At 41.4% G+C, this 27239-nt stretch overlaps 1 protein-coding gene across 15 annotated transcripts in view; it reads left to right on the top strand.

Moving 5' to 3' along the window:
- col7a1l (collagen type VII alpha 1-like) overlaps positions 1-27239 on the top strand; it is a 428727-nt gene that overhangs the window by 39078 nt on the left and 362410 nt on the right. For 14 of the 15 annotated variants that reach the window (XR_011955318.1, XR_011955319.1, XR_011955320.1 and 11 more), the window contains exons 3-9: positions 6915-7095; positions 9683-9842; positions 12585-12678; positions 18661-18831; positions 22246-22409; positions 24600-24729; positions 25313-25429. Coding sequence is in view for 12 of the 15 variants with exons in the window: in XM_072562892.1 (XP_072418993.1) it covers positions 6915-7095; positions 9683-9842; positions 12585-12678; positions 18661-18831; positions 22246-22409; positions 24600-24729; positions 25313-25429 (1017 nt within the window). In the remaining 3 variants the exon portion in view is untranslated. The remainder of the gene's footprint in view (positions 1-6914; positions 7096-9682; positions 9843-12584; positions 12679-18660; positions 18832-22245; positions 22410-24599; positions 24730-25312; positions 25430-27239) is intronic. The other variant, XM_072562897.1, reaches the window with a different exon arrangement.

The following is a 27239-nucleotide window of genomic DNA, read 5'->3' as shown; positions in this document are numbered from 1 at the left end:
AGCCATTTGTTGAGAGAAATTTATGATTCTTGCTTTTTACAGCTCAGCGCTGGTCATTTTCCAATTTCTCACTGAGCATCTCATGGTTCCACATGTTGGAAATTCGAGCCAACATCTGCTTTAAATGACTATAACTCTCATGTCCAATATGTTCAGTTACCAGGACTTTTTCGGATCATTTCAGCAAATATAATTCACAAGGTTACAAAAAATAGAACATATATACAGACAGCACCTTTCACAGTGTCAAAATATAGAAGCATGTGACTTACAACCAGTAGTAAGCAATTCAGCCTTTCAAACTTGCTTTGTCATTCAATAAGATCAGTGCTGATAGAAACATAGAAAATAGAAGTGCAGGAGAATGCTATTTGACCCTTGACTCTACACCAACAAACCAATATGATAATGAATGATTATCAAGCTTTGTACCCTAGTCCACTCTCCCCCCATATCCCTTGATCCTTTTAGCCACAATGCATAATGTTTTGACCTCAATCATTTTCTATGGTAGTTACTCCCACTGGCTCATCACTCTCTGAATGAAGAATTTGCTCCTCACTTCAGTCCTAAAAGATTTACCCGTAATCCTTAAACCATGACTCCTTAGTCTGGACTCTTCTGCCATCGGGAGCACCCTTCTTACATCTAACCTGTCTACTCCAGTTAGAGTTTTATAGGTGTCTATGGGATTCCCCCTTCCTTCTTTTACACTCTACTGAGTATAAATCTAACTGACTCAATCTGTCCTCATATATCTGTCCTGCCATCCCAGGAATCAATTTGATAACTCTTGCCGATAGCTGAACTTCTTATGATCTCAGTCCACCTTTTTGTCTTCCCTTATTGTCTTGATGCCCTTGTCTATCAAAAATACATCGAACTCAGTGCTGAATAAATTCAATCACCCAGTCTATTGTGCTCTTTGGTGAAGAGAATTCTACAGACTAATGAGTCTGAAAGAAGCAAATCCTCATCTCAATCTTAAACTGTGTTCCCTCATTCTAGTCTCTCCTATGAAAGGAAATATTGTCTTGGCCTGTATTGTACCAAATTCCTTTGGGATCTTATACATTTCAATAATAGCATTGCATGTTGGGTGGCTTGGTGGTTCGGTGGTTCAGTGATTTGCACTACAGCCTCATAATACCAAGGACCTGGGTTCAATCACAGCCTTAGGTGACTAGTGTTGGCACATTCCCCTGTGTCTGTGTGGGTTTCCTCCCACAATCCAAAGGTAGATTAACTATGCTAAATTGCCCATAGAGTTAGGTGCATTGGTCTGGGTGGGTTACTTTTCAGAGGATTGCTGTGCATGTATTGGGCCAAATGGCCTGTTTCCACATTGTCAGTAATCTAATCCATTCTTTTATATTATGGTGGATAATGTCAACCTTTCTTCATAAAATAAGTCCTTCACCACAGGAATGTTTTGTATGAACCTTCTCTGACTTGCTTCTAAAGCAATTACAATTTTTTATTAAATAAGGAAAACTAAACTGTTGGCAGAAATTCCAGAAATCATCTCAACAAGGCTGTGTACAGCTGCAGCAAATCTCCCCTTGTTTAAAGTACATTTCCCTTGCAATAAACACCACCATTTATAGAGTCATAGAGCCATAGAGACGTACATCATGGAAATAGACCCTTCGGTCAAACCCGTCCATGCTGACCAGATATCCCAACCCAATCTAGTCCCACCTGCCAGCACCCGTCCCATATCCCTCCAAACCCTTCCTATTCATATACCCATCCAGATGTATTTTAAGTGTTGCAATTGCACTAGCCTCCATCACTTCCTCTGGCAGCTCATTCCATACACGTACCATCCTTTGTGTGGAAAAGTTGCCCCTTAGGTCTCTTTTATATTTTTCCCCTCTCACCCTAAACCTATGCCCTCTAGTTCTGGATTCCCCACCCCAGGGGAAAGATTTTGTCTATTTACCCTATCCATGCCCCTCATAATTTTGTAAACCTCTATAAGGTCAACCCTCAGTCTCCGACGCTCCAGGGAAAACAGCCCCAGCCTGTTCAGCCTCTCCTTATAGCTCAAATCCTCCAACCCTGGCAACATCCTTGTAAATCATTTCTGAACCCTTTCGAGTTTCACAACATCTTTCCAATAGGAAGGAGACCAGAATTGCATGCAATATTCCAACAGTGGCCTAACCAATGTCCTGTACAGCTGCAACATGACCTCCCAACTCCTGTATTCAATACTCTGACCAATAAAAGAAAGCATACCAAACGCCTTCTTCACTATCCTATCTACCTGCGATTCCACTTTCAAGGAGTTATGAACCTGCACTCCAAGGTCTCTTTGTTCAGCAACCTTACCATTAAGTGTCTAAGTCCTGCTAAGATTTGCTTTCCCAAAATGCATCACCTTGCATTTATCTGAATTAAACTCCATCTGCCACTTCTCAGCCCATTGGCCCATCTGGTCAAGATCCTGTTGTAATCTGAGGTATCCCTCTTCCCCGTCCACTACCCCCCTAATTTTGGTGTCATCTGCAAACTTACAAACTGTACCTCTCATGCTCTCATCCAAATCATTAATGTAAATGACAAAAAGTAGAGGACACAGCACCGATCCTTGTGGCACTCCACTGGTCACAGGTCTCTAGTCTGAAAAACAACCCTCCACCACCACCTTCTACCTTTGAGCCAAATGGCTAGTTCTCCACCTTACCCTCCTCTCTGACCTATCACCATCACCCCAACTTCCATCTACCAATTGCACTCTCAGTTACCTTCCCCCCTTGCCCCACCCCCCTCCCATTTATCTCACCACCTCCTCGACTCACAGCCTCATTCCTGATGAAGGGCTTTTGCCTGAAATGTCGATTGTCCAGCTCCTGGGACGCTACCTGACCTGCTGTGCTTTTCCAGCACCACGCTCTCAACTCTGTTCAATCAAATATCCAGGTAATGTTCTGGGAACCCAGGTTTTATTTCCTGCCATGGCAGATGGTGGTATTTGAATTCAATAAAACTCTGGAATAAAAATCTAATGATGACCATGAAGTTATTGTCAATTGTTGAAAAAACCCATTTGGTTCACTAATGTCCTTTAGGAAAGGAAACATACATGGTGTAGTGAGTTTCATGCTAGGCAACAGTAAGCTGATAGTTAAGGGGGAATATTGTTTGTTAACTGCTTTGTTGGTAGCCCAACTCACCTCATTAATATTTAGCTTCCTATTTTATTTAATGAGCCAAACAAGATAGATGCTAAGAAAGGGCTTATGCCCAAAACATTGATTCTCCTGTTCCTCAGATGCTGCCTGACCTGCTGTGCTTTTCCAGCACCACAGTCTTGACTCCAGCATCTGCAGTCCCCACATTCTCCTAGGTGTTGAGAAAACCTGACATGGAACCGAGAGCAGGTACTTCAGCTCACCATCTGCACTGAAGCATCGTCATCTCAGGGCATGCATTATGGCCCCCATATCCATCAACACTGGTATCTGACACATGACAGCTTTGAACAATATCTCATAGTGTCTCTCTGATGCATGTATGGAGATGCTTCTGAACTTCAATACTGCACCTTGGGCTGCAGCAAGGACTGTGTGTGCTCAGGGACACACAGCCAACTCATGGACTGGACCATGCTTGCTGTCATAAAGCTCACTCAAACTGAGCCGACTTGGATGCCCACAGAATTCATACCTTGCCTTTTTGCACTATGCCTCCTCAGTCAGGAATACCTGACTCATATTACCTCTGTCCTCTCTTCCCATTTAGTGCTGAAAAAGGAAGGAAGCAAAGAAATTGTAGCAGGCCTTGGTCAAGTCAAGGGGCATAGGATTTGTTTGGGGGGGGGGTTGGGGGGGGGGGGGGTCTTGGCACAATAAGCAAGGGATATCAGTTCGGGAGCTTGGAAATTGTAATCTAGCTACTTAAGATGATCAGAATCATGGGGCTGAGCAACTGATATTCAATATCCCAAACTCATCTTCATTCTGAGACCCCTATTAGGGGCTACTTTCCTCCTGTAATCAAAGAAAAGTAGACATGACAGGAGATTAAAATGGGTGGCACAGCTGTTTCCTTTGATGTAGGTGGAAAGGTGTCCCGAGTGAGTGAGTAGGCAGCACTGAAGGCATCCAGGATTAATGTTGTTGGGGGTTAGGGTGGGTGAGAGCAAGTGAGGGGAGATGTTGCAGGAAATAGTGAGTGCAATAAAACATGAGCATTGGTGGGAGATGGCTCCAATAACAGAGACAGAGTGAGGGTGAGTTATTAGAGAGAAGATGGTAACAGTTATATTGTTGCAGTGGAGTGGGGCATTGACCTTGTTCCTACAATGCTAGGTATTCCTCTAGATGCAAGACTACACTGCTCTGAGGGGTAACCTTGGATCATTCTGGCCTAGTCTAGTATCATGGCCTCCACTCCCAGTCCTGGGGAAAGACAAAGTCCTGCCTGTGTACCACCCCTATCCAGGAGGGCCTCCAGCTCAGGGAACTAATGTCCCTTGTCTGGAGTGTTGACACAAATGTCAGGAACCATGCAGGGCAGCACTGGACCAATGTTACTTGGCCAGATGCATATTGGGCTTTTATAGATGGCAGTGGTACAAGAGATGCTGGTGAATACTGGGTTACTTGGGGGCCAGGATCAGACATGAGAGATGCTTCAGGGTGGGGTATGTACGTATTGCATTTGGTAAGATACGTTGAGAGAAATTGCCCGGCCTCGTGGCAAAAAACCCTCCACAAAACTTCATCAAAATGCAGGCACAGTCAAAAGAATGTAAGATTGAGCACTTTGAGTAATGCCTGCCCATAAGATCGTGTACTCATCTCTCAAGTCAAACTAGTGAGAAGTGCTCAATTTACAAGGCTTCCCAGTGCCATCTAGTGACAGCAATCTATGACTGCAAATATAAACTAAAAACAAGTCTACCTTAATACTCCTACCAAACTGAACAACATCACATCATTATGTGGAATTGTGTTTCACATTTATCTGCTTTCTCAACAGTTATATTCTTACTGTGCTCTGGTGCAGTCCTTCACACTGCCACACCACTGACACATCCACGCCTCATCTCCCAAACCCTCACTGATCCAATCATGGCACCCTCATCTCAATGAAATCGAGGAGTCTGACACTTAAATATCTTCCAAAGTGGGTTTAGATCAAGCTTTGCATTCGATACCCATTTGTGACTGACATTACAGTTGAAAAGTATCATATGAACTGTTAGTATAATAAGCACAAACATATAACTTTGTGTGGAATTGCTGTTTTGCTACACAATGTGGCTGACATATTAACTAAATGTTACATTATATCATCGTTATATGATTAAAAGACAACGAATAGGCTACACTTTTGTGGAAATTGGACTTTGGAGAGAATCATGCCTTTTGCAGTTTAATGTGGATAAATGTATGATTATCCACTTTGGTGGCAAGAACAGGAAGGCAGATTACTACCTAAATGGAATCAATTTAGGTAAAGGGGCAGTACAAAGACATCTGGGTGTTCTTGTACACCAGTCAATTAAGGTAAGCATGCTGGTACAGCAGGTAGTGAAAAAGGCTAATAGCATGCTGGCCTTCATAACAAGAGGAAGTGAGTATAGAAGCAAAAAGGTTCTTCTGCAGCTGTACAGGGCCCTGGTGAGACCGCACCTGGAGTATTGTGTGCAGTTCTGGTCTCCAAATTTGAGGAAAGACATTCTGGCTATTGAGGGAGTGCAGCGTAGGTTCACGAGGTCAATTCCTGGAATGGTGGGACTACTTTACGCTGAAAGACTGGAGCAACTGGGCTTGTATACCCTTGAGTTGAGAAGACTGAGAGGGGATCTGATTGAGACGTAGAAGATTATTAAAGGATTGGACATTCTGGAGGCAGAAAACATGTTTCTGCTGATGGGTGAGTGCCGAACCAGAGAACACAGCTTAAAAATATGTGGTAAACCATTTAGGACAGAGATGAGGAGAAACTTCTTCACCCAGAGAGTGGTGGCTGTGTGGAATGCTCTGCCCCAGAGGGCAGTGGAGGCCCAGTCTCTGGATTCATTTAAGAAAAAGTTGGATAGAGCTCTCAAGGATAGTGGAATCGAGGGTTATGGAGAAAAGGCAGGAACAGGATACTGATTAAGGATGATCAGCCATGATCATATTGAATGGTGGTGCAGGCTCGAAGGGCAGAAGGGCCTACTCCTGCACCTATTGTCTATAGTCTATTGTCTATTGATTCATGCCTCCCTTAGCCCAGTCAGCTGTACAAAAACCCCAAAATAAGCTTGTGACAACTGCTTCAAGCTCTGCTGCTGAAGCATGAAGTCATCATAGTCCTGCTCTCTCATTACACTGGGCAACAACTGGCATTGGTTTAACCTGAGGGTTACCATGCTTCAGGCAAGAGGAGGGGTGGAGAAGAACAGTCCTCCACGTTAACCTCAATTGATGTGGGAATTGAATTGAATTGACACTGTTGGCATTACTCTGCATTGTAAACTTTATACAGAAAGTGAGGACTGCAGATCTGGAGATCAGAGTCAAAAAGTGTGGCACTGGAAAAGCACAGCTGGTCAGGCAGCATCCACTGAAAGGCTTATGCACAAAATGTCTCCTCTCCTGCTCCTTGGATGCCGCCTGACCTGCTGTGCATTACAAGTGCCACACTTTTTGACTCGGTTTGTAAACTTTATGTCCAGCCAACTGAGCCAACTAACCCCCTTGTGCCAAGTTGAGGCAGTGACGTGGTCTCAGTCTTTCTATTTTTCTTTAACAGCACCTTGAAATGAACAACAAAATTTTAAGCCTGTTGGTTTGAACCTAGATCTAGGTTCAGCACTTCTGGATGAAGGGAACCATATGATGACCAAATGCACTGAACAGCTTCCTTTATGATGCATTGGCTTCTAACCCAGGCTGTGTGTTTTGATTCAGTGTGTCTTACAGCAGTAGCAGCTGATATCATGTTCACAGTGGATGAATCGTGGAGCATGGGAGAGGCCAACTTCCAAACTGTAAAAGAGTTCCTCAATGGCATCATAACATCATTCAAGAAGGTTCCAGTAGGGAAGGATGGCATCAGGTTTGGAGTTACACTTTACAGTGACCATCCCAGGTAAATCATAGCGTTTCAATTTCCTTCAGTGACTTAGTTCATTGTACACATTACTCCATTGTTACTTCAATGATCTACATTGGCTCCCAGTCCAGCCACATTCCAAATTTAAATTCCCATCCTTAAACCCAAACTCCTCCACGGTCTTATCATATTACCCTACCTCTTTCATGTTCTACAGTTATATAATCATGCACAACCTCTGCGTTCCTCCAGTTCCAACTTCTTAAGAATCCTAAGTTTTCATTATCCCATGATTGCCAACTGTGTCTCTAATCATCAAGACACCCAAGCCTTAAATACCCTCACCAAACATTTCTGCCTTTCCATCTCTCTCATCCTTTAACACATTCCTTATAGCCTACCTTTTCCAATTATGTTGTTTGGTGTCAAATTTTGTCTGATAATGTTTCTGACATTTTATTGTGTTAGAAGTGTTATATTTATATGCAATGTGCTGTCTAATCCACTTAGGACAGATTTTTTAAAATAGCATGGAGGTGAGCCTTTTTCGAAAGAAAATGGGGTGTTAGTGTTGTTAATCATGTTAACAATTTCAAATGATGAAGAGTTTCACGTAAGTTGTGAATTTTCACGACTTGCTGGTCAATTTGCACAACTCCATCATTTGCTTCACACAAAAGGCTTCTCCCTCTTCATCTCCTCATTATTTTTAAGTACCTGCTGGATTTTCAGAATAATTGGCCATTATATTTTCTACAGGAATTATCTTTGAGGAACTCAGCTGAAGGTGTTACCGTATAGTACAATTTTAAATAACACAGAGGAAAAGAAAAGATATGAATACAGAAGACAATATGGTTCTCCTTAGGGAAGATGAAGTTAAAGGGAGTTTCAAAAGGGATAATCAAAATTGTATGGGCTTTTGATAAAGTAACTGGTTGAAAACCACCCAGGGGCAGAGATTTAATGTCGTCAACTAAAGAACCAGAGGTGAGATGAGGAGGAAGCTTCTTACTGAACGAGTTGTTATGACCTGAAAAACCCTGTGTGGAAGAGTGACAGAAGCTGATTCAATGGCAACATTCAGAGTGGAACTCAATAAATATTTTAAGGGAAAAGTTACAGGGTTATGGGGAAACAGCAGGGCAAGTGTGACTAATTGGATTGTGGGGCTGAGGAGCTGGTGCGAGAAGAATGACTGAACAATCTTTTTGTATTATTCCAACAGAGACTGGAGCAGTGCACTGTCACTCTGGTCCCACTAATCCACAGATTGCAATGTAAAATAAAAAGTTCTTCAGTTACCAAGATGACCAATTAGATACGTTATTTATGTCAGGATTTTAACAACAAGATCTATCAACCATGTTTCTTCATAAATGCAATTATGTGTTTATTATTAAAACAAAACTTATTCACTGAAGAAGATGCAATATTTGATTAACATACAGAGTCGGCAATATAAAAATTGCAGACTTATTCCTCTAAATATCCCCAAAAGTTATATGCATAATCTTCATTAAAAGTGGGGAGAAAATTAAACATATTACTTTGTAGAGACTGGCTTTCTAAAAAATATACTTTGTCTGGTGATTTATCTTTGAAGGCAAAGGCTAAACTGTAGGATGTTCTGGAATCTGTTACTTTGATGTTCTGGCATATATGGTTAAGCCATTGATAATGCCCATGTTTCTCTAAGTGCTTGCAGATGCAACTTGCTCAGGAAATAAAATCTTAAGATGTTCTTTCAATCAGTTTTTCAAAAGAACAAATAGGTTTCACCCTGAAATGTTTTCTTTTCAGAAATGGGAAGGGTCAACTGGGCAGCTTGTTCATAACACACTTTCCTCCAACTCAACTTATTCTTAACAGGCTTCCCTCCAACTCAGCTTGTTCTTACCCGGCTTTCATCCAACTGAATCAGATATAAAGAAGAACCTCTTCAAGCCAGTTACTTCCAAAAGTGTCCCAACATAGCAAAACAAGCAGTTATCACCAGCCATTTAATTTACTAGAAGATTTGTTGAGTTAACCCATTGTCCACAATAAACTTGCAATGATCTATTTTAAAGAAACAATGCAAGATGTTTACACAAACCTTGTCATGAACCCATTTCTCGTATTGTTTCAAAACCTAAGCTCTCCAAGCAATATTTCATTCCCTTCTATAAAACCAGACATAATGCATAGCTGGTGCCAAGTTTGAGTGTTAAAACTCTAAAGATTTTAGCATTGCAGAAGACTTAGATATTGGTGCTGCCTAATACTTGTGTGTGAGTGTGCAGGAAATCTCCTTTTGCTCACAATGTCCAATATGTCTTTCTGACAGGTTTTTCCTTTCCGCCCAGCTCACTGTACTGAAATTAAGACTATTTTCTTGCTCTACTCTTTTTGTTGAACTCCTTAGCAACCTTCCATCCAACTATTTATAGGGTTTTTAACCTAAATTGCTGTTTTTGATCTATCTGACTTATCTCACTCTTCCCTTCACATGCTATCCTGCTCAATGCATCTTGTCCCTTAACCTCGGTGTCTCAAAAGAAACAAATGTTAAGAGACAGAGATTCATAAAGCCAATAATTTGTTTTGGTGTCAATTTCATCAGCTGCACTCTTGTTTCTAGAACAGAAATTGCACTTACTGACTATGGAACAATTGAAGAGGTTTTGGTTGCCATCAGAGATCTTCCCTTTCAAGGGGGAAATACAAAAACAGGAGCAGCCCTCAGCTTTCTGGCACATTCTGAACTCAGTTCTACAATGACAAGACAGAACACACCAAAGGTTGGTAATACTGGCAAGGATTAATCTTCTGATTTGGAAACTTGATTCTTGAGTTTCTATTTGCGTTGAGGTGAGGAATGTCAGTCTTGAAGTGTGAATTACTTTCTATTTCTGCCACCAGGCATTTTCCAGTCAGTTATAGCCCAATAGTATAACATTTCCTGTACTGTGACCCGAGAGTGTCCTTTAGTCTATCCTAAAGTTGGAAGCCCTACGGCTGTATGACACCTGGAATACAATACCGGAAAAGGTAGTGGAAGCAGATTCAGTAGCAATGTTCAGAAGAAAATTAGATTAATGCTTTAATGGAAATAATTTACAGAACAATATGTGATGGGCAGGAGGATTGCAAAGAGCTCATTCAAAGAGCCAGCACAGGCACAATGGACTAAATGGCCTCCTTTTGTGCTGCATGATCCAATGATTTTCCACTATCGGATGTCAGGTATTCTTCTGGCCTCTTTAAGTGGGCTGGCTGTGTGCTGCCTTCTTGATTAGGTTCTCCCCAATAAACTGCTGTAAACTGAACAAGACCCATTGAATGCTGATCTGTGAAGGGAAGTCATCATTTCCATTTGAATTGGGTGCATTTTTAAAAAAAGGGATAAATGGAGGGCTGGAAGAGCTCAACTGGAATATCAGTTTCTTTTAGTCATAGAGTCTTGGGATATACAGCACGGACACAGACCCTTTGGTCCAACATGTCCATGCCAACCAGATATCCCAACCTGCCAGCACCTGGCCCATATCCTTCCAAACTCTTCCTATTCATATACCCATCCAAATGCCTTTTAAATGTTACAATTGTACCAGCCTCCACCACTTCCTCTGGCAGCTCATTCCATACATGTACCACCCTCTGCGTGAAAACGTTGCCTCTTAGGTCTCTTTTATATCTTTCCTCTCTCACCCTAAACCTATGCCCTCTAGTTCTGGACTCTCCTACCCCAGGGAAAAGACTTTGTCTATTTATCCTAAACATGCCCCTCATGATTTTACAAACCTCTATGAGGTCACCCCTCAGCGTCCGACAGCCCTAGCCTATTCAACCTCTCCCTATAACTCAAATCCTCCAACCCTGGCAACATCCTTGCAAATCTTTTCTGAACCCTTTCAAGTTTCACAACGTCTTTCTGATAGGAAGGAGACCAGAATTGCATGCAGTATTCCAACAGTGGCCTAACCATGTCCTGTACAGCCGTAACATGACCTCCCAACCCCTGTACTCTGATCAATAAAGGATAGCATACCAAACACCTTCTTCACTATCCTATCTACCTGCAACTCCACTTTCAAAGAGCTATGAACCTGCATTCCAAGTTGTTCAGCAACACTCCCTAGGACCTTATCATTAAGTGTACAAGTCCTGCTAAGATTTGCTTTCCTAAAATTTAGCACCTTGCATTGTACAAAAGTATGAGGTACCTGGACAGAGTGGACAGTGAGAAACTGTTCCCATTAGCAGAAAGCCAACAATCAGAAGCAACAACTTGATGATTGGCAGAGAACCAGAGCAGGTACAAAAGGAAACCTTTTTTCAACAGTGAGTGACTGGGATCATGAATGCATTGAAATGTGGTGAAGACAGTTTCAATAGGGAATTTGATAATAATCAAAAGAGAAGAAATTTCTGGGGCTTGACGGAATAAGGTGAGGGGGTGTAGTTAGTTAGACTTACTAGTTAGACCCTCTCTTCTAGTGAGCCAGCACAGTCACAATGGGCCAAATGGCCTCTTTTTGTGTTCTAACAATTTTATGATTAGTTGGTAGTACAGTACTTGAATATTGCTGAAAATAAAAATGTGTTGTTGAAGCCTTTTGTCTTCAGAGCAAACACAAAAATGCCAAATTTCAAATGATCACAAGAATTTATGCCATAGGAGAAATGGGTGCTAACTGGAATATAAAATTAAGGTGGGAATATACTTCATACATCCATATATTTGTGCATCTGGCTATAAATATTGGGTATGCAGAGTGGCTAGGAAAGCATTTGTGTTACCATAGGAAGGTGCAGTAACATGTTCTATGCTGTTTTACTTAGTCTCTTTCCATTGTCATACGGATTTTGGTGAACAATTGCTCTGCAGTCTCCCCCACCCTCCATAGCTCCAGTGCTGTGATTGGTCCTAATTGGGATTTCATTTTTTTGAAAAAATTGCAAGAAAAAGAGATGGACAAAAGAAGAGATGCTAATACTTTGATTTAGCAGGTGGCTCATACCTCAGGTGACTACCACAGTAAGCTTGACAATACAGAAATAATAAGTGATTACTTGGTTAACCCTGGCTCGAGACAAAGATTGATAGTGATCTAACTGCATGACAGAATAGGCTCAAATGGCTGAAGGGCCTTCTTGTCTTCCAATAGGCCCAAAGATCTATCCAGGTACATAATTGCAAAAGCAACATATAACATTTTGTGTTAATACATGAAAGAAGGTGTGCCAACTGGGTAAAGTACAACCCTCATAGACTACTGATGTAACCATGCCATAAGCAATATTTACGAGGCACCAAACAATGAATAACTACATTCAACAAGATTCAGTGATGTGACATGTAAACATGACAGGTGAGGTTGATCTATAAGAAGAAGTAGTAGCATCAGACTGGATTTGACCAAAGGATCTAGTTACTAAAAAAAAACTGAACCTTCAGCACAAAACCTTCCAATAATTGTGAAAATGCATCTCACTTATTTGAAACACTTCACATTGCTTCCTGTGCTAAACATTTGTAGATAATGGTTTTGGTCACGGATGGAAAGTCTGCCGACTCAGTTGAGGAGCCAGCCACAAGATTGCATGACAGAGGGGTGACTGTGTTTACAGTGGGTAAGTATTCAGTGACTAGATTCTACAGTGGACTTGGTGTTGAGTGGCTCTGTTAAAGTGAGTTAGCATTCAGAGACTCTGTTTGCAGTGGGTTAATTTCAATGACTCTGGTTACAATAGTTTAATGTACAGGTTTCCTGGTTATGATAGGTTCATGTTCAGTTCTCCCTTAATGTCATTGGACAATTGAGTGCCAGCTCCCATCCATCAGGAGTACTCATTCAGTCCTATTGAGGAAGTACATGGAACTGAAATACATTTCATGTCTATATGCCTCTTTGAAACATCATTAAGACGCTAATAACATGGAGGCAACACCTTGGTCTGTCAAGTCTTTCTGTCACTATATCCACCCTGTAAATGGTTATCTATGGTTAGTTAGACATTGAATCATGCACATAGTGTGCAACCATCACAGAATGCTGCATCCCTCCTCATAGCTCTGCATCTCCTCTTGATTCAAATATTTATCTATCTCCCGCTCCAAAGATTTAATGTTCTTCGCCAAAATCATGCCTTGATTCAACAATCTCCACAAAAATAAATTTATCTGATCACTCTCTGTGACAGCTGAAAATTGATAACTCTTTGTTCCTGATTTCTCAACCCACGAAAAGCCATTCCCTTTCCCCCCTATTTAAACACTTCATCATTTCAAAATCTTCAATTAGAATTTCCTTTCACCTTCACTACTCGCGTAAAATACTGGCTATTCCATGTTAACTCAGTCATTTTACTGAAAAGAAAATTAATCAGTAAATGTGAATCAAGCAATTTGATTGAGGAGCTTGCCACTGATTGAGAAGCAAATCAAATTAACAGAACATTCAAACAAAATTAGAGCTGGACCATATTGTGGGTGCAGCCAGGATATAGTTCTTCACACAAAGGTTAGAAGGAATTTGAATTAATTCTCCCAGTCTACGACTCATTTAAAAAGTGAGATTGAAATCTTTTCGCTGGGTCAGGGTGTTAAGGATATGGAACTAAATGAGAGGTGAATGGGAGTAAAGATAGAAATGAATCATGATCTAGTTGAAATTGTACAACAGGCTCAAAAGGCTGAATGGTACTTTCTCTTTACTCTGGATGAAAAGGATTAAAAAGTATCCTTAATGCCACTATCTGTAGTTAAAGTTCTTCATTCTGGAGAATTATCCTGTACATTGCGAAGAGTTCTAATGTGCTTTAATAGTGTGGTAACTGCAAGCAAAAATATAACCGTGGTCTAAACGCTGCTTCATTGACCAAATTTATCATCCCCTTACTCTTGTATTCTGTATCTCCATTTGTGAAACTTAAAATGCCATTAGCCAGTTTCTTAAAATAGGATATTAACAAGCTGTTCACACTTTCAGGGAATATTTTATGTGTTAGGTGGCAATGTGCAATGACATTTTTATAGCACAGCCATATATTTAGATGCTAATTGTCTCATTCTGATACAAATTACTGCATCGTGTCACATGCTCCCAACTTGTGACAGAAAGAATTTACCAACTTTTCTCGGAGACAACACTCTACGGAACAAGGAAGCAGTTGTTCCAAGAGTATTTTGTTGCTGAAAGCCAAATGCTGCGTTATTAATGGTTTGTGTTAATATCTTCATCACAGTTTAATTGTACTCATTTTCCTAAAGCCTCTCGTGTGCTATTTACTGCATTCGTTTAAAAGCCTTTTTGGGTTGTAGGCGATTTGAGAATTATTAAGACTTTTGCTGCCATCTGGTGGTTGCTTTGAGTACATTGTTAAACTGCAGAGCAGCTTGAAAGGCAAGAAATAAGGCTATACTTAAATAAAACAGTATTTGCATTTCCTTAGTATCTTTTCATTACCTCAGCACTTGATATTGCTCTTTACAGACAATGAAACACAATTTGTAGTGTCGCCACTGTTGTAATGTAGATAACGTAGCTATTCAACTTACAGCAAGATCCTAGAATCTGTTGACCAGCTTTAAAGAGGTCTGTTTAGATCAGCTATTTGGTCAGGATACTGCAGAAAAGGCCTTGCTTTTGTTTGAAAGAGTGATTTAAGTATCTTTGACTTCACCCAAGTGGGAAGACATAGCATAGTTTTACTGCCACATCCAAAAAAAAGCCTTTGACGTTACTGCACTCCCTCCACTGAGCTGTCAGTTAAAATTATATGCTTAGCTCCCTGGTGTGCTTTTGAATCTATAGATTGAAGATGGGACCAAATCAATGGTCATAAAGTAGAAGAATGAGAGGCTGGGAGGGGAGATCCTTCGTATGTAGCTGATGTTTTTGTCCTTCAAGATGGAAGTTGTCATGTTTTGGGAAGGTCCAATGACCATGAATTTCTGCAGTGCATCTTGTAGATAGTAGGTAAAAACAATGACTGCAGATGCTGGAAACCAGATTCTGGATTAGTGGTGCTGGAAGAGCACTGCAGTTCAGGCAGCATCCAAGGAGCAGCGAAATCGATGTTTCGGGCAAAAGCCCTTTATTCCTGATGAAGAGCTTTTGCCCGAAACGTCGATTTCGCTGCTCCTTGGATGCTACCTGAACTGCTGTGCTCTTCCAGCACCACTAATCCAGAATCTTGTAGATACACAATAGCCATGGTGTGTACTATCAGTGATAAAGGGAGTGAATGTTTGCAGATGGTATGCCAATTAAGTGAATTGCTTTGTCTGTCCTGGTGTCAAGCTTCTTGAATGTTGTTGGAGCTTCACTCTTCCTGGAAATTGGAGAGTATTCCGTCACATTCCTGATTTGTACCTCGTAGATGGTGGACAGGCTTTGGAGAGTTAGGAAGTAAGTTATTCACTGCAGCATTCTTAATTTCTGACCTGATCCTGTAGCCTCTGTATTTAAATAGTTGGAGGAGTCTAGTTTCTGATTTTTTGATAATCTCTACGGTGTTGATGGGGTGTGGATTCAGTGGTAATAATATCATTATGTGTTACAGTACAATGGTTCGATTTTATCTTGTTGGAGATGAACATTCCCTGGTACTTGTGTGGCATACATGTCACTTGCCAATTGTCAGCCCAAGCCTGGATATTGTCCAGATCTTCTTACTGTTGAACATAGACTACTTCAGTATCTGAGGAAAAGCAAATGATGCTGAATGTTGTGCAACTATCAACAACAAACATCCCATTAATGGCCTTATGAAGGAGGGAAGGCCATTGATTAGATTAGATTAGATTCCCTACAGTGTGGAAACAAGCTATTTGGCCCAACAAGTCCACACCGACCCCCTGAAGAGTAACCCACCCCCCACATTTGCCTGTGACTAATGCACCTAACACTATGGGTAATTTAGTATGGCCAATTCAACTGACCTGCACATCTTTGGATTGTGGGAGGAAACTGGAGCACCCGGAGGAAAACCCACGCAGACATGGGGAGAATGTGCAAACTCGACGTAGACAGTCACCCAAGGTGGGAATTGAACATATGCTAACCACTGAGCCACCGTGCCATCCCATTGATGAAGAAGCTGAAGATGGTTGTGCCTAGGACACTGCCTGATGTCCTGGAGCTGAGATGACTGACCACCAATGACCACAAACATCTTCATATGTGGTGGGTATGACTTGAAGCAGCAGAGTTTTCCCTTCATTCCCTTTGTTAGTTGTGTTAAGGCTCTTTGATGCCACGCTCGATCAAATATGGCCTTCATGTCAATGGCAGTCACTTCCACCTCACCTCTGGAATTCAAGTCTTGTGTCCAGGTTTACATCAAGACTACTCGGAGCTGAGGGGCTCTGGCAGAACTTAAACTGAGTGTCAGTGAGCAGGTCATCACTAGGAAAATTCTGCATGAAAACATTGCTGATGACTCTTTCTATTATTTTACTGATGATCAACAGTTGCTTGATGAGATGCTAAATGCTGGGTAGCATTTGTCATATTTTTAGTTTATCGGATATTTTCCACATTGCCGGGTAAGTACTAGTGCTGTAGATATACAGAAACAGCTCAACTAGGGGTGCGACTAGTTCTGAAGCACGTTTTCAATACAATTATCTAAATATTGTCATGCACTGTAATTTTTGCAGTATCTAGTAATGGGATCAGATTAAAATGCCCAGCCTTTGAGAAGAGTTGTGTGTTCTCTATGAATGTTTTGCACGCTGTAACTTTGTTGAGATAATTGTTCTACCCACTCCCACCGCTGATTTCACCCTGTTCTGCATCTGCACAGTGACTTTCTATTTATAACTAACGTTCTGCTCTCACGGCTGTCAGCAGACTGGCTGAAACAATCAGTGAGATTATTGTTTCAGAAACAGGTGGTGTTCCAATGCCACCATTGCAAAGGGAATTGCTTTTAATTTTTGATTGCAGCTAATTATCTTCTTTTTTGTTATCTCTGCTCCTCGAGGAGTTGCCGTTCACTGATGTTTGTCACCACAGGTGGCCAGCCTTGCTTTGTGAGGTATAAGCAGAACTAAACATTGCAAAACACTAAGCAAGGCAGGAAACACATGCAGACAGTGATGCAGGGTTAACACATCAGGTTGATGACTTTTCCTCAGAGCTGAATGATCTCCTCGACGAACATTTTTGAAGCAAGTGCAAACCCAGTGGAGGGGGCAGGTGGCAAAAAAAAAACAAGTAAGCTTGGTCAGGCTTCATTATTAAGTGTTGCCAGGTAAGCCGATTGTGTATCTGAAGATGTGCAGGTCAGTTGAATTGGCCATGCTAAATTACCCATCGTGTTAGGCGCATTAGTCGCAGGCAAACGTAGGGGGGTGGGTTACTCTTCAGGGGGTCAGTGTGGACTTATTGGGCCAAATAGCTTGTTTCCACACTGTAGGGAATCTAATCTAATCTAATCAATGGCCTTCCCTCCTTCATAAGGCCATTAATGGGATGTTTGTTGTTGATAGTTGCACAACATTCAGCATCATTTGCTTTTCCTCAGATACTGAAGTAGTCTATGTTCAACAGTAAGAAGATCGTGTATCATTAATGAGCATTCAAATTACCACAAAATCTCTATTTACAGCAAAGTAACAAGCCATTCAGTCCAACTGGTCCACATTTATACTAGATATGAACCTCTATCCTTTCAGTATATCCTTCTACATGTTCCTTCCACCCTGATGCTTATCCAGCTTCTTAAGTGCATCTATGCTATTTGCCTCAACTGGCCTTTGTGACAGCTAATTCTGTATGCTGACTGCACTGTGTGTAATAAAGATTTCCTATTGAATTTAGTCGACCATCGTGTACTTCTAGTCCCAAATTCTGATTTTAAGTACAAGTAGTTTGTTCGTGCCCTGTTTCAATACTCATCCACCTTCAAGCAGAAGTCACCCATTAGAATGTGAGATTATTGATGATTTAGCCCTACGTTACATCCTTCAGTACTCACTGTGCCAGGAGTGGATTGGGAAGTTTGCCGTGAAAGGAATTGTGCAGCAGTTATTCCTTTATTCAGCAACACTTTGTATTACAGCCCCAACCTACTGGGGCAGCAAACTGCCCTTTCAATGTCAAAATATAAAAATTCAGGCACTGCATGAGTCAGTGAGCTGGATTACCCTGAAATCTCTGTTCAAGTCAAGTGCAAACTGGGGGGGTTTACAGTGTCCTTTGTAGGCCGTAAGATGTTCAGTGAATGCGAATCCAGGGAAATCTCTCAGTTTAGTTTCTAATAGGCAAGGACCACATTACATACAGCCTGTAATGTGGCAGGAATTGACAATCTCACTGAGGGAGACCTTGGATGGCTGTCATTGGTACAACAGACTTGTTCTTCCAGGTTAGATGAGGCAGTTTATTGGGCAAGTGCATGGGGTGTTTTACACTGCTCTCCCCACATGCTTGACTGACCTGGAATTCTGGCGCTGGGTGCTTCAAATACAAACTGCTCCATTTCCCATGGAGGTCTAAAACATCTGAATCAGATAACGCTGATCACATCAACATAAAATACAACAGACATCAAGACTTGAGTGAATGTGTCTTCATAATGTATTTTTTAAAATCTCTTTTTAAGGAATAAAAAATGCAGACAAAAATGAATTGAAGAACATTGCTTCTGATCCATTTGAAGAGCACTATTTATTTGTGGAGGACTTTGAACTGCTCGGTACCATTTTGGCTAAAGTATCCAGAAGACTTTGTTTCACAGCTTCAGAGCCTCCAAGACCAGTAAGGACTACGTTGTGTAAGTAACTGTGAATCATGTGGTGGAAATGCTTCTCAAAGCAGAGCAGAATGACAAAATGAGTCTCACTTACACCTTCAGGATTTGTCTGGCCCTAAGCTGAGGGGATAGGTCTCTGTGCCCTGCCTTGACTAGATCTGGAAGAAATGAATTTGGACAGTTTCAATCCATTTCTGAATGAGCGTAGGTTTATGTTAAAAAGTTCTTCCTTAAAGACTGATGTCTGATTTAGAGGTTTGACCTGGTATTTCTGTGGCTGTGTTGCTTCTGGGAAAACATATTTAGCATTCATATAATTCAACAATCTTCTTGTATTTAGCAGGCGCTGTTAACATAGCATGGATTTTCCCAAGGGTCTTTCCAGAATCAATAGGACAGGTTATAATATTAAAAGGAAAACTGAAAGAACTGTGGGTTTTTTTTGATATGAGATCATTGAGTGTAGGAGTTTCATGGGGAGATAGGTTGGAATGGGTGAGGGAGGATGAGAAACTGAGGCAACCAATGTCAAGTTGACAGTTCTCAATAAACCGGTCCAGAGAGAGGGGTCCAGATGGTGGGAAAGTGTTGGAAGTGGGCGAAGGGGGTATGTGGGATGGGGAGAGGACTCTTGTCCAAAGAAATGGGCACAGAGGCGAAGGCACCAAAAGAAGAGTTCAACATCATGAATGTCATGCCCAAAATTCATTAAGGTAGGAACACAGAGGGATAAAACTAAGACCTTTGCTGAGCGCATCAGAGAGTGGAAGATCAGGAGAGATTAAAAAAATGCATAACAGGAGGTGGGGTTGGGAGAGGGGATGGAGTTAAAGGGAAGGGGTGGGGAGAAAGGTTCCGAAAGGCTGTGGTTGTTGCATCTTGTAATCCTTGATGCCAGAAAGGAAAAAAGGTTTCTTGTTGGCACGTTGAATGAACTGGAGGATGAAGTGGAACTGGGGAGCAGGGCTGCTCTGAGCCAGCATGAAGTGGTGCTGTTGGAATGAGAGGTCGAGAGTGTGGATCTCAGGATGTGGCGAGAACAGCTGTCTGTGGGATGTTCACAGAAATACCTGTGTGGATTCAAAATGTGAAGGATGAAACTTGAGTTGGAATCCACTTGGGGTGAGTCTGAGCAAGAGGCAGCCACTGAGAAATGTGATATGTTTGTGGAAACGGGTTTAGCAAATACCTTGTCAACACCAGGAGCAACAGTGAAATTAATGACAGTGAACAAGCAAAAAGATTGGAACGGAAAGCCAGTTGGAGATCTGGCAGCATCTGTGGAGAGAAATCAGAGGTAACCTATCAGGTCCAGTGATCATTCCTCAGAATTCATTATATTAAAGGACTGGCTTAAAAGAAGAGGGAGAAATAGAGGAACAGAGAAGGCTAACCAGACAGACTTAAGGTGGAGGCAGATGAAGGCATGCCTGCCAATGGTGGAGCAATGAAAATGTGGAAGAGCCTGAAATTTGAGGAGCATAGATACTGTTGTGGATTGGAGGGCCAGAGAAGATTACAGAACTGTGGAAGGGTAGACAATGGAAGGATTTAAAGTAAGGCTTGAATTTCATGATCCTCACCCAACTACCATTGCACTTCAATCCACTTATCATCCTCTCTCCAGCTGCATGACCCTTTATAGCCATGACTATAACTTAATGGTAACTTATGCCAACCCATGCCCCTCACCCGCTACCTTTGGCCTTCACATATACCACTCTAAATCATCTAGTAACCACCATAGCCAGACTTTGGGACCCAGGCTAAGATTAAATAAAGGTTTCCAATGTCAGTTGATCAATTCACTATATAAAATAACATGCTAATTGGTAAAACAAAACATGCTACTTTACTTCTTTTAATCCCTTATTTTTAAAAAAAGTTGAAATTCACGGCCCCATTTCAAAATGTTGATTAATCACTTGCAACTTTCAATCAAATTGTGAACTGACATTGTGATAATGAAAGGTTTTGGAATCAGTCATGCAGCACTATCCCTGTAATAACAGTATTGGTTTTAACATTGCAAACAGTTTTTTTCTAAATGTTTAAAGGGCAGGAGCTTTAGACAATGTGATAGCATGATAGCTCCCTTTGACAGCTTTCCTTGATAGCTACAATGATCCTAACAATTCCAATTAGTTTATTCACTTTTTATGTACTTTCATGGCTACTTTTAACAATGCTGCTATTACCACACCAAACAGATGCATAACCTTTCAAAAAGAGTACCCTACCTCTCCATCTCTGGTAAGTTTAGATCTTCTTGTACCAGGTCGAAAGAGCGTAAGCTATTTTGGACACCTGACCAGTGACAATTAGATCTGATTGAGGCGCAGTTGCATCTATGAACCATGTTTGTGGAAATTAGATCTTGCTTCCATTTCACCTCTGCAAAAAATAGTGGGGTTTGGAAGTGAGAATTCTGGATTCTGCTCTCCAATGCCATTGTTACTACAACAGAGATTCTTTCCATCTAATCAAAAATTCAGTGCATGGATTAAAACAAAAATCAAGGTGGTCCTGGACTGGGAACTGTTTATGCTCCAGGAAGCTAACTGGTGAAGGATGAAGCTCTAGCTAATCTTTACTCAGCCTTACATTTATTTACAGAGTGACACACTACAAGTGTACACCTCCCTAATTCAACAGCATTGCAGTTTCAGTAACTGTATTTTTATATGTCTGAACCCTCAATTAATGGCCATCACCTGTATACAATAAAGGACAACTGATATACAAATTAACAAACAACGTATCTCAGTGAACACAGGGGTGATAGGCCTTGGTGTTGTTTGGTGTAGGCAGCTGAGGTTTGCATGAGTTTGAGTTTATGTAGGGAGGACATGGGAGTCCTGCCAGAAATGAATAGTCAAGTTTGGAGGTAGGAAAGAAACTCATTAATATTTCAGCTAAAGGTGAGTTAAGGTAGGACATAGACAGGCAACATTACAGAGGTGGAAGGAGGTGGTCTTGGTAATGAAGCATTTCTAGCAGGCAGAAAGGCGCACAATGTCCCGATCAGATGTCCCATGATACACGAAGGATGTAGGTTGGGTCAGAAGTTAAAACTCTTTTCAGAAGCCTTTAACTATCCATCCTGTATTTTGTGTCCTGTAATGAGTTGCCTTCCTTGGCACAGAAGTCTCCCAGTTGTCAGCAGCTGAAGAACAATTATATTTTGCAAAATGTTGGATTGTCTCGGTAATTATCCTTATAAACTGTAATCCTCTTGCTAATCAGACATCCATCCAGACCTTCTTAAAGGTGTTAATCAGAGTACCAGGAACTGAAAGGAAATTTGAAAAAAAATCACTTCTCGAGGGAACTTGTAAGTAAATAGGATAGAGGCAGAACAGCATTATGGTGATGAATGCTCTCACTGACTTGCAATAGATAAATCTAATCCTTGCTGTCCCTTATTCTCACCAGTGGCAGAAAAGATCATTGGCCCCCGGGATTTGGTGATTAGTGAATTGAGTTACAGCTCAATGAGATTGTCCTGGACTCCAGCTACAGGAGGTGTGATGAGCTACAGAGTTGTCATCAGCCCATATTCATCTGCTGGAAGACTGATACCAGGAGAAGAGAGACAGGTGAGTGATGCTGGGCCAAACCCAGCCTTTGTATTTCACAGTTACTGGCTAAGGGAGGCAAGGGCCCTGCAGGAAGGAGCCTTAAAGCAACTGGATCTCAAAGGTGATTCCTTGTGGGAAATAGTGAAGGCAGCAAGTGGTGTTCAGCAGGTATCTTTACTTTCATAAATTGTAACCCATAAGATCATAAGTCCTAGGAGCAGAAATAGACCATTCAGCCCATCAAGGTTACTCACCATTTAGTGAGATCACGGCTGATCTGATAATCCTCAATTCCACTTTCCCGCCTTTTGCCTGCAGCTCTTATTGGCTGATCACAGGACAAGAAGGTTTTTTATCTGGGGTGTAAAAATTATCAATTCCTCATTCCTAGTCACTCAATATGCCATCTTAATTTACTGCCATATCATCTCATCCAATGTCATCCCACACAGTCAGAATTTAATGCCATTGCAAGCGAGTCTTCGATCTAAAGGGAAGGGGAGAAGAGGGGTTGCTCCCCACTGAAGGTCACCCCTCCTTTACTGTGAACCTGTTCTCTCCCATAGCCCTGAGTCTGCTATTTCCTCCTACCATCACTCGCTTGTGACTTGGTCCCTCAGTGATCCTGGGCTACAGATGGATGTTTTACCAACAGCGATCATGACCTCCTCACTGGCATAGCCTGGCAATAATAAGCTGCATGCCTCTGAGTGACTAACAGCTCTCTGTGGATGAGGTTCCCACCTTCAGAATCCTGGGAGAGGTTTGCTGCTGCCCAGTCAAATGTGTAATTGACACAGTGGTGGACCTTCCGAAAAAGGTTAATGTGTTGCTCTCACAGGCACTCCAATTGTTGGTCAAGCCTTCCTTTCTCACCATTAAGTTCTACCCTCACACTATACCACTCTAATTTTACAAACAGTGTAGCATTTTGAGTAGAAGTAATCAGAGTCTGACAGAAAGGCAGAGCATTTAAAGTAATAGTGCATCAGTAAGTAAGGTCAGATTATGAAGGAAATGGTACAATGTTAAAGTTAGAAGCTCTTTATTTGAATGCATGAAGCATTTACAAAAAGACAGGTGAATTGATGGAGATAAATGAGTTTGCTGTAAGCGTTACAGAGATGTGGTTGCATGATGACCAAGATGGGGAAATAACTACCTTGGCCACTTGATGTATCAAAAACACAAACAAAATGGTCAGGGAGAAAATAGGTTTAGCCCTGATAATAAAAGATGATACAAGACCATAATTAGAAATTATAATGGCTAGGAAGACAGTGCATAGTTTCAAGATAAATTGTTTTGGAATGGAAGAAGGAGAAATGGCTTCACTCGGAGAGTTGTAATGTTTTGGAATTCTGCATTCAGAGGACTGGGGATGGCCAGTCACTGGGCATATTCCAATTTGAAATGGATAGAGTTTTGAATGTAAGGAATATCGAGTTGAAGCAGGAGAATGAAATTGAGATGTTGGATCAACCAAGATCAAAGTTTGGGAGAAGATTTGTAGCTCGGGTGCTCATTGTTGTGGTTCTATTCGCCGAGCTGGGAATTTATGTTGCAGACGTTTCGTCCCCTGTCTAGGTGACATCCTCAGTGCTTGGGAGCCTCCTGTGAAGCGCTTCTGTGATGTTTCCTCCGGCATTTATAGTGGTTTGTCTCTGCCGCTTCCAATTGTCAGTTCCAGCTGTCCGCTGCACTGGCCAGTATATTGGGTCCAGGTCGATGTGCTTATTGATTGAATCTGTGGATGAGTGCCATGCCTCGGCGAACAGAACCACAACATCAAACAAGATGTTATGAAAGGGAGGGATGTAGTGAATAAGGGACCATGTGACCTACTCCTCCTATTTCTTATGTACTTACATTATGCATTCTCAAACTATGCTATCCTAATCTCACATTAGGTCATTACTGAAGTTTTTCATCCTCAGTGAGATCTCACTCTGTTGAAATTAAGACTCATTATACCATTTGTTGTTCTTTCTTTGAGATTTCTATCGATCGATTAAATTTAAAAGCCTAAGTTCGGCATCATCTCCAGTTCTTCTTCCTGATGTACTGTAGTTCCTACCTTAGTCCTTTTGACTTTACAGCTATGAACACTTAGCCTACTATCTAAAATCCAGAGTCTTTTGTTCTGTTAAAACAATGTTCAATATATGAAGTAACAACGGAGCTTGCTCCTCATTTTTCTCATGACAGATTGTTATAGATGGCAATGATCATACAATACTTGTGACAAACCTAAAACCCAGCACGGAGTATTCTTTAACCATGGTTGCTGTGTATGCTGATGCAATTGGGGATCTTGCAACTGTCAATGGAAAAACAAGTAAGAAAATATGTCTAAAATGATGAAAGGATTAGATAAGATGGTAAAAAATTTCTTCTGTTGGGGAGATCTAATTTAACAGGGGACCATCTTGACAGTTGCGTCTCAGTTGTTAGCACTCATGCCTCTGAGTCATGAGGTTCTGGGTTAAAGTCCCAATCCACAGTTTAAGCATGAAGCTCAAGGCTGACACTTTCAATGCAGTACTGAGCGATTTCAGATCTAATGTTAATTTGAGACCGCGCTTGGCTGCCCAGGTGAACGTAAATGATCCCAGAATGTAGATCCCAGGCTGGAAAGCATTTTGCAACATCATGAAGGCTGCTATATAAATGCAAATCTCTTTTACATCACTTATAAAATTAGAACCAAGCCATTCAGGAGTGAAACTAAGAAATAGCATTAAGTAATAACTGAAAATTGTTAAGGCATGCAAAACAAAATCTGGAAAATCACTTATGACATGTAGAGTAACTGGAAACAATTAACTAAAATCATGTAAGATAACTGTTGACAGTTGGACTTATTGTCTCTAGATAATTAGAGACTGATACTCAATTCTTTTCTTACTGGTATATTGTAGCTGCCCTGCCTCGTGTGATTAACTTCCGAGTGATTGAGAAAGGATTATTTAACCTAAAGGTGGCCTGGAGTCTTCCTTTAAGGCCATTGGTGGGTTACAAGATCTACATACCAAGAAGTAAGTTTCAGGAGAGAACTGTACCTTTACTCTGAAGAAATGAATGGTCAAGTTTGTTATTTTAGTTGTAATTTGGAAATAAATGAGGATAGTGACATTCTGCTTAGCAATGAAGACATTATCAGAATCCCTTATTCAGAGTCAAGCAGTGACAAGAAACAATATTTCCTTCTGTTCTGCCAATCTAACTTACTATTGCTGTCAGAATGGTAATATTACGCAACGTAATCACCATGCACTGTTGAAAAGAATTTCAAAAAGTGATTAGAACTGAAGGAGCAACAGAAAAGATTACTGATTCTTTGTCACTTCTTTTGAAAAAGTAATCTGGCAGCCATTCAGTGACATTGTGGCGTGGGGAGGGTTAGGGCCTGATCAGTCCAGCAATCTGTCACAAATAACCAGCTGTGAAACTGTCAGCGCAGAGCTGTTCCATTGGCTCCTCAGCAAAGCTTTGTTTCAGGTGATGTTTTAACAGTGTTCCTTTAAAGTGTGAAATCACAAAGGTGTCAGGCTAATTAGTGAATATCAGTCGACCCTTCAGTGTGGTTCATCGTCAGCTGAGCCATATCCTGGTATTGGCAACACATGCATATGCTGCTTGATTGTTCATTTCCTCAATCCATCATCAGTGAAGTTAATTGCAATATCCCCACCAAGGGTCCCTGCAAAATACCAACACCCAATCCACCCACCACCTAACTGCAGCATGGATGCACATTAAGCTCAACAGTTTACCTAAATTAATGAATGAGTGCCCTTGTCATTTTGTATGTATCTCTTATCAACATCCTGGAGGCTCCCATTGATCACAAACTGAACTATACCAGCCATAGACATACCGGTGACTATGAGAGCTTGTCAGAGTCTAGGAATTCTTTGGTGATTACGTCCCCTCCTGTCTCCCCAAACTTTGTCCACCATCTACACACAGTAAGCAGGAGTGTGATGGAATACTTTCCACCCACCTGGATGGGTGCAGCTCCAAGAACACCTGAGATGCTTGACAGCATCCAGGAATTTTCAACTGCTTATTTGGCACCCCATTCACCACTTTCAACATTCTCTGCCTTCATCATTGATCTACGGTGGCAGCAGTATGTACTGTCTACAAGATCTACTGCTGTAATTATCCTACGTTCCCCTCACAGCATCTTTCAGACCCATGTCATCTAACTTCTAGAGGGACAAAGGCAACAATACATGGGAGCACCACCACCTACAAGTTCTACTCCAAGCCACAGGCCATCCTGATTGGGAACTATTTTGCTGTTCCTTCACTGTTGCTGGGTCAAAATCCCGGATCTCCCACTCTAACAGCACTGTGGGTGTTCCTGCACCTTACGGACAGTAACTGTTCAAGAAGGCAGCTTCCAACCATCTTCTTTAGGGCAATTAGGAATTGTCATAAAATGCTGGCTCAGCCAGCAATGCCCACTTTCCACGATTGAATTTTAAAAAGTCAAGCATGTACCTTTAAGAGGCTTAAGTTATAATGCTTTTAGATGTTTCAGCTTCTCTTGAATAGCTCCTGATGTTTGTTACAGCCAGCATAGATTGATAGATATTATTAATCAACCTGTTCAGATATATTGGCACACCTCAGGTGAGACTTGAACCTGGGTCTTAATGCCTGGAGGTAAGGGCACTAATCACTGTCCACAAGACCCCATACAAGGTAAAGTCACCATAGTCTTACTAGACCATTAGACTGCTGTCTCATTGGAGAGAGCTGACTCATGGTGGTTTAACCTGAGGGTCACCATGCCTCACTTGAGGGGACAGGTTGAGAATGAGAGTCCTTCATTGC

The sequence above is a fragment of the Chiloscyllium punctatum genome, chromosome 44 (genome assembly GCF_047496795.1).
Source record: "Chiloscyllium punctatum isolate Juve2018m chromosome 44, sChiPun1.3, whole genome shotgun sequence".
NCBI lineage: Eukaryota > Metazoa > Chordata > Chondrichthyes > Orectolobiformes > Hemiscylliidae > Chiloscyllium > Chiloscyllium punctatum.
The sequence above is the reverse complement of the archived record's forward strand: the minus strand, read 5'-3'. Positions and strand labels throughout refer to the sequence as shown.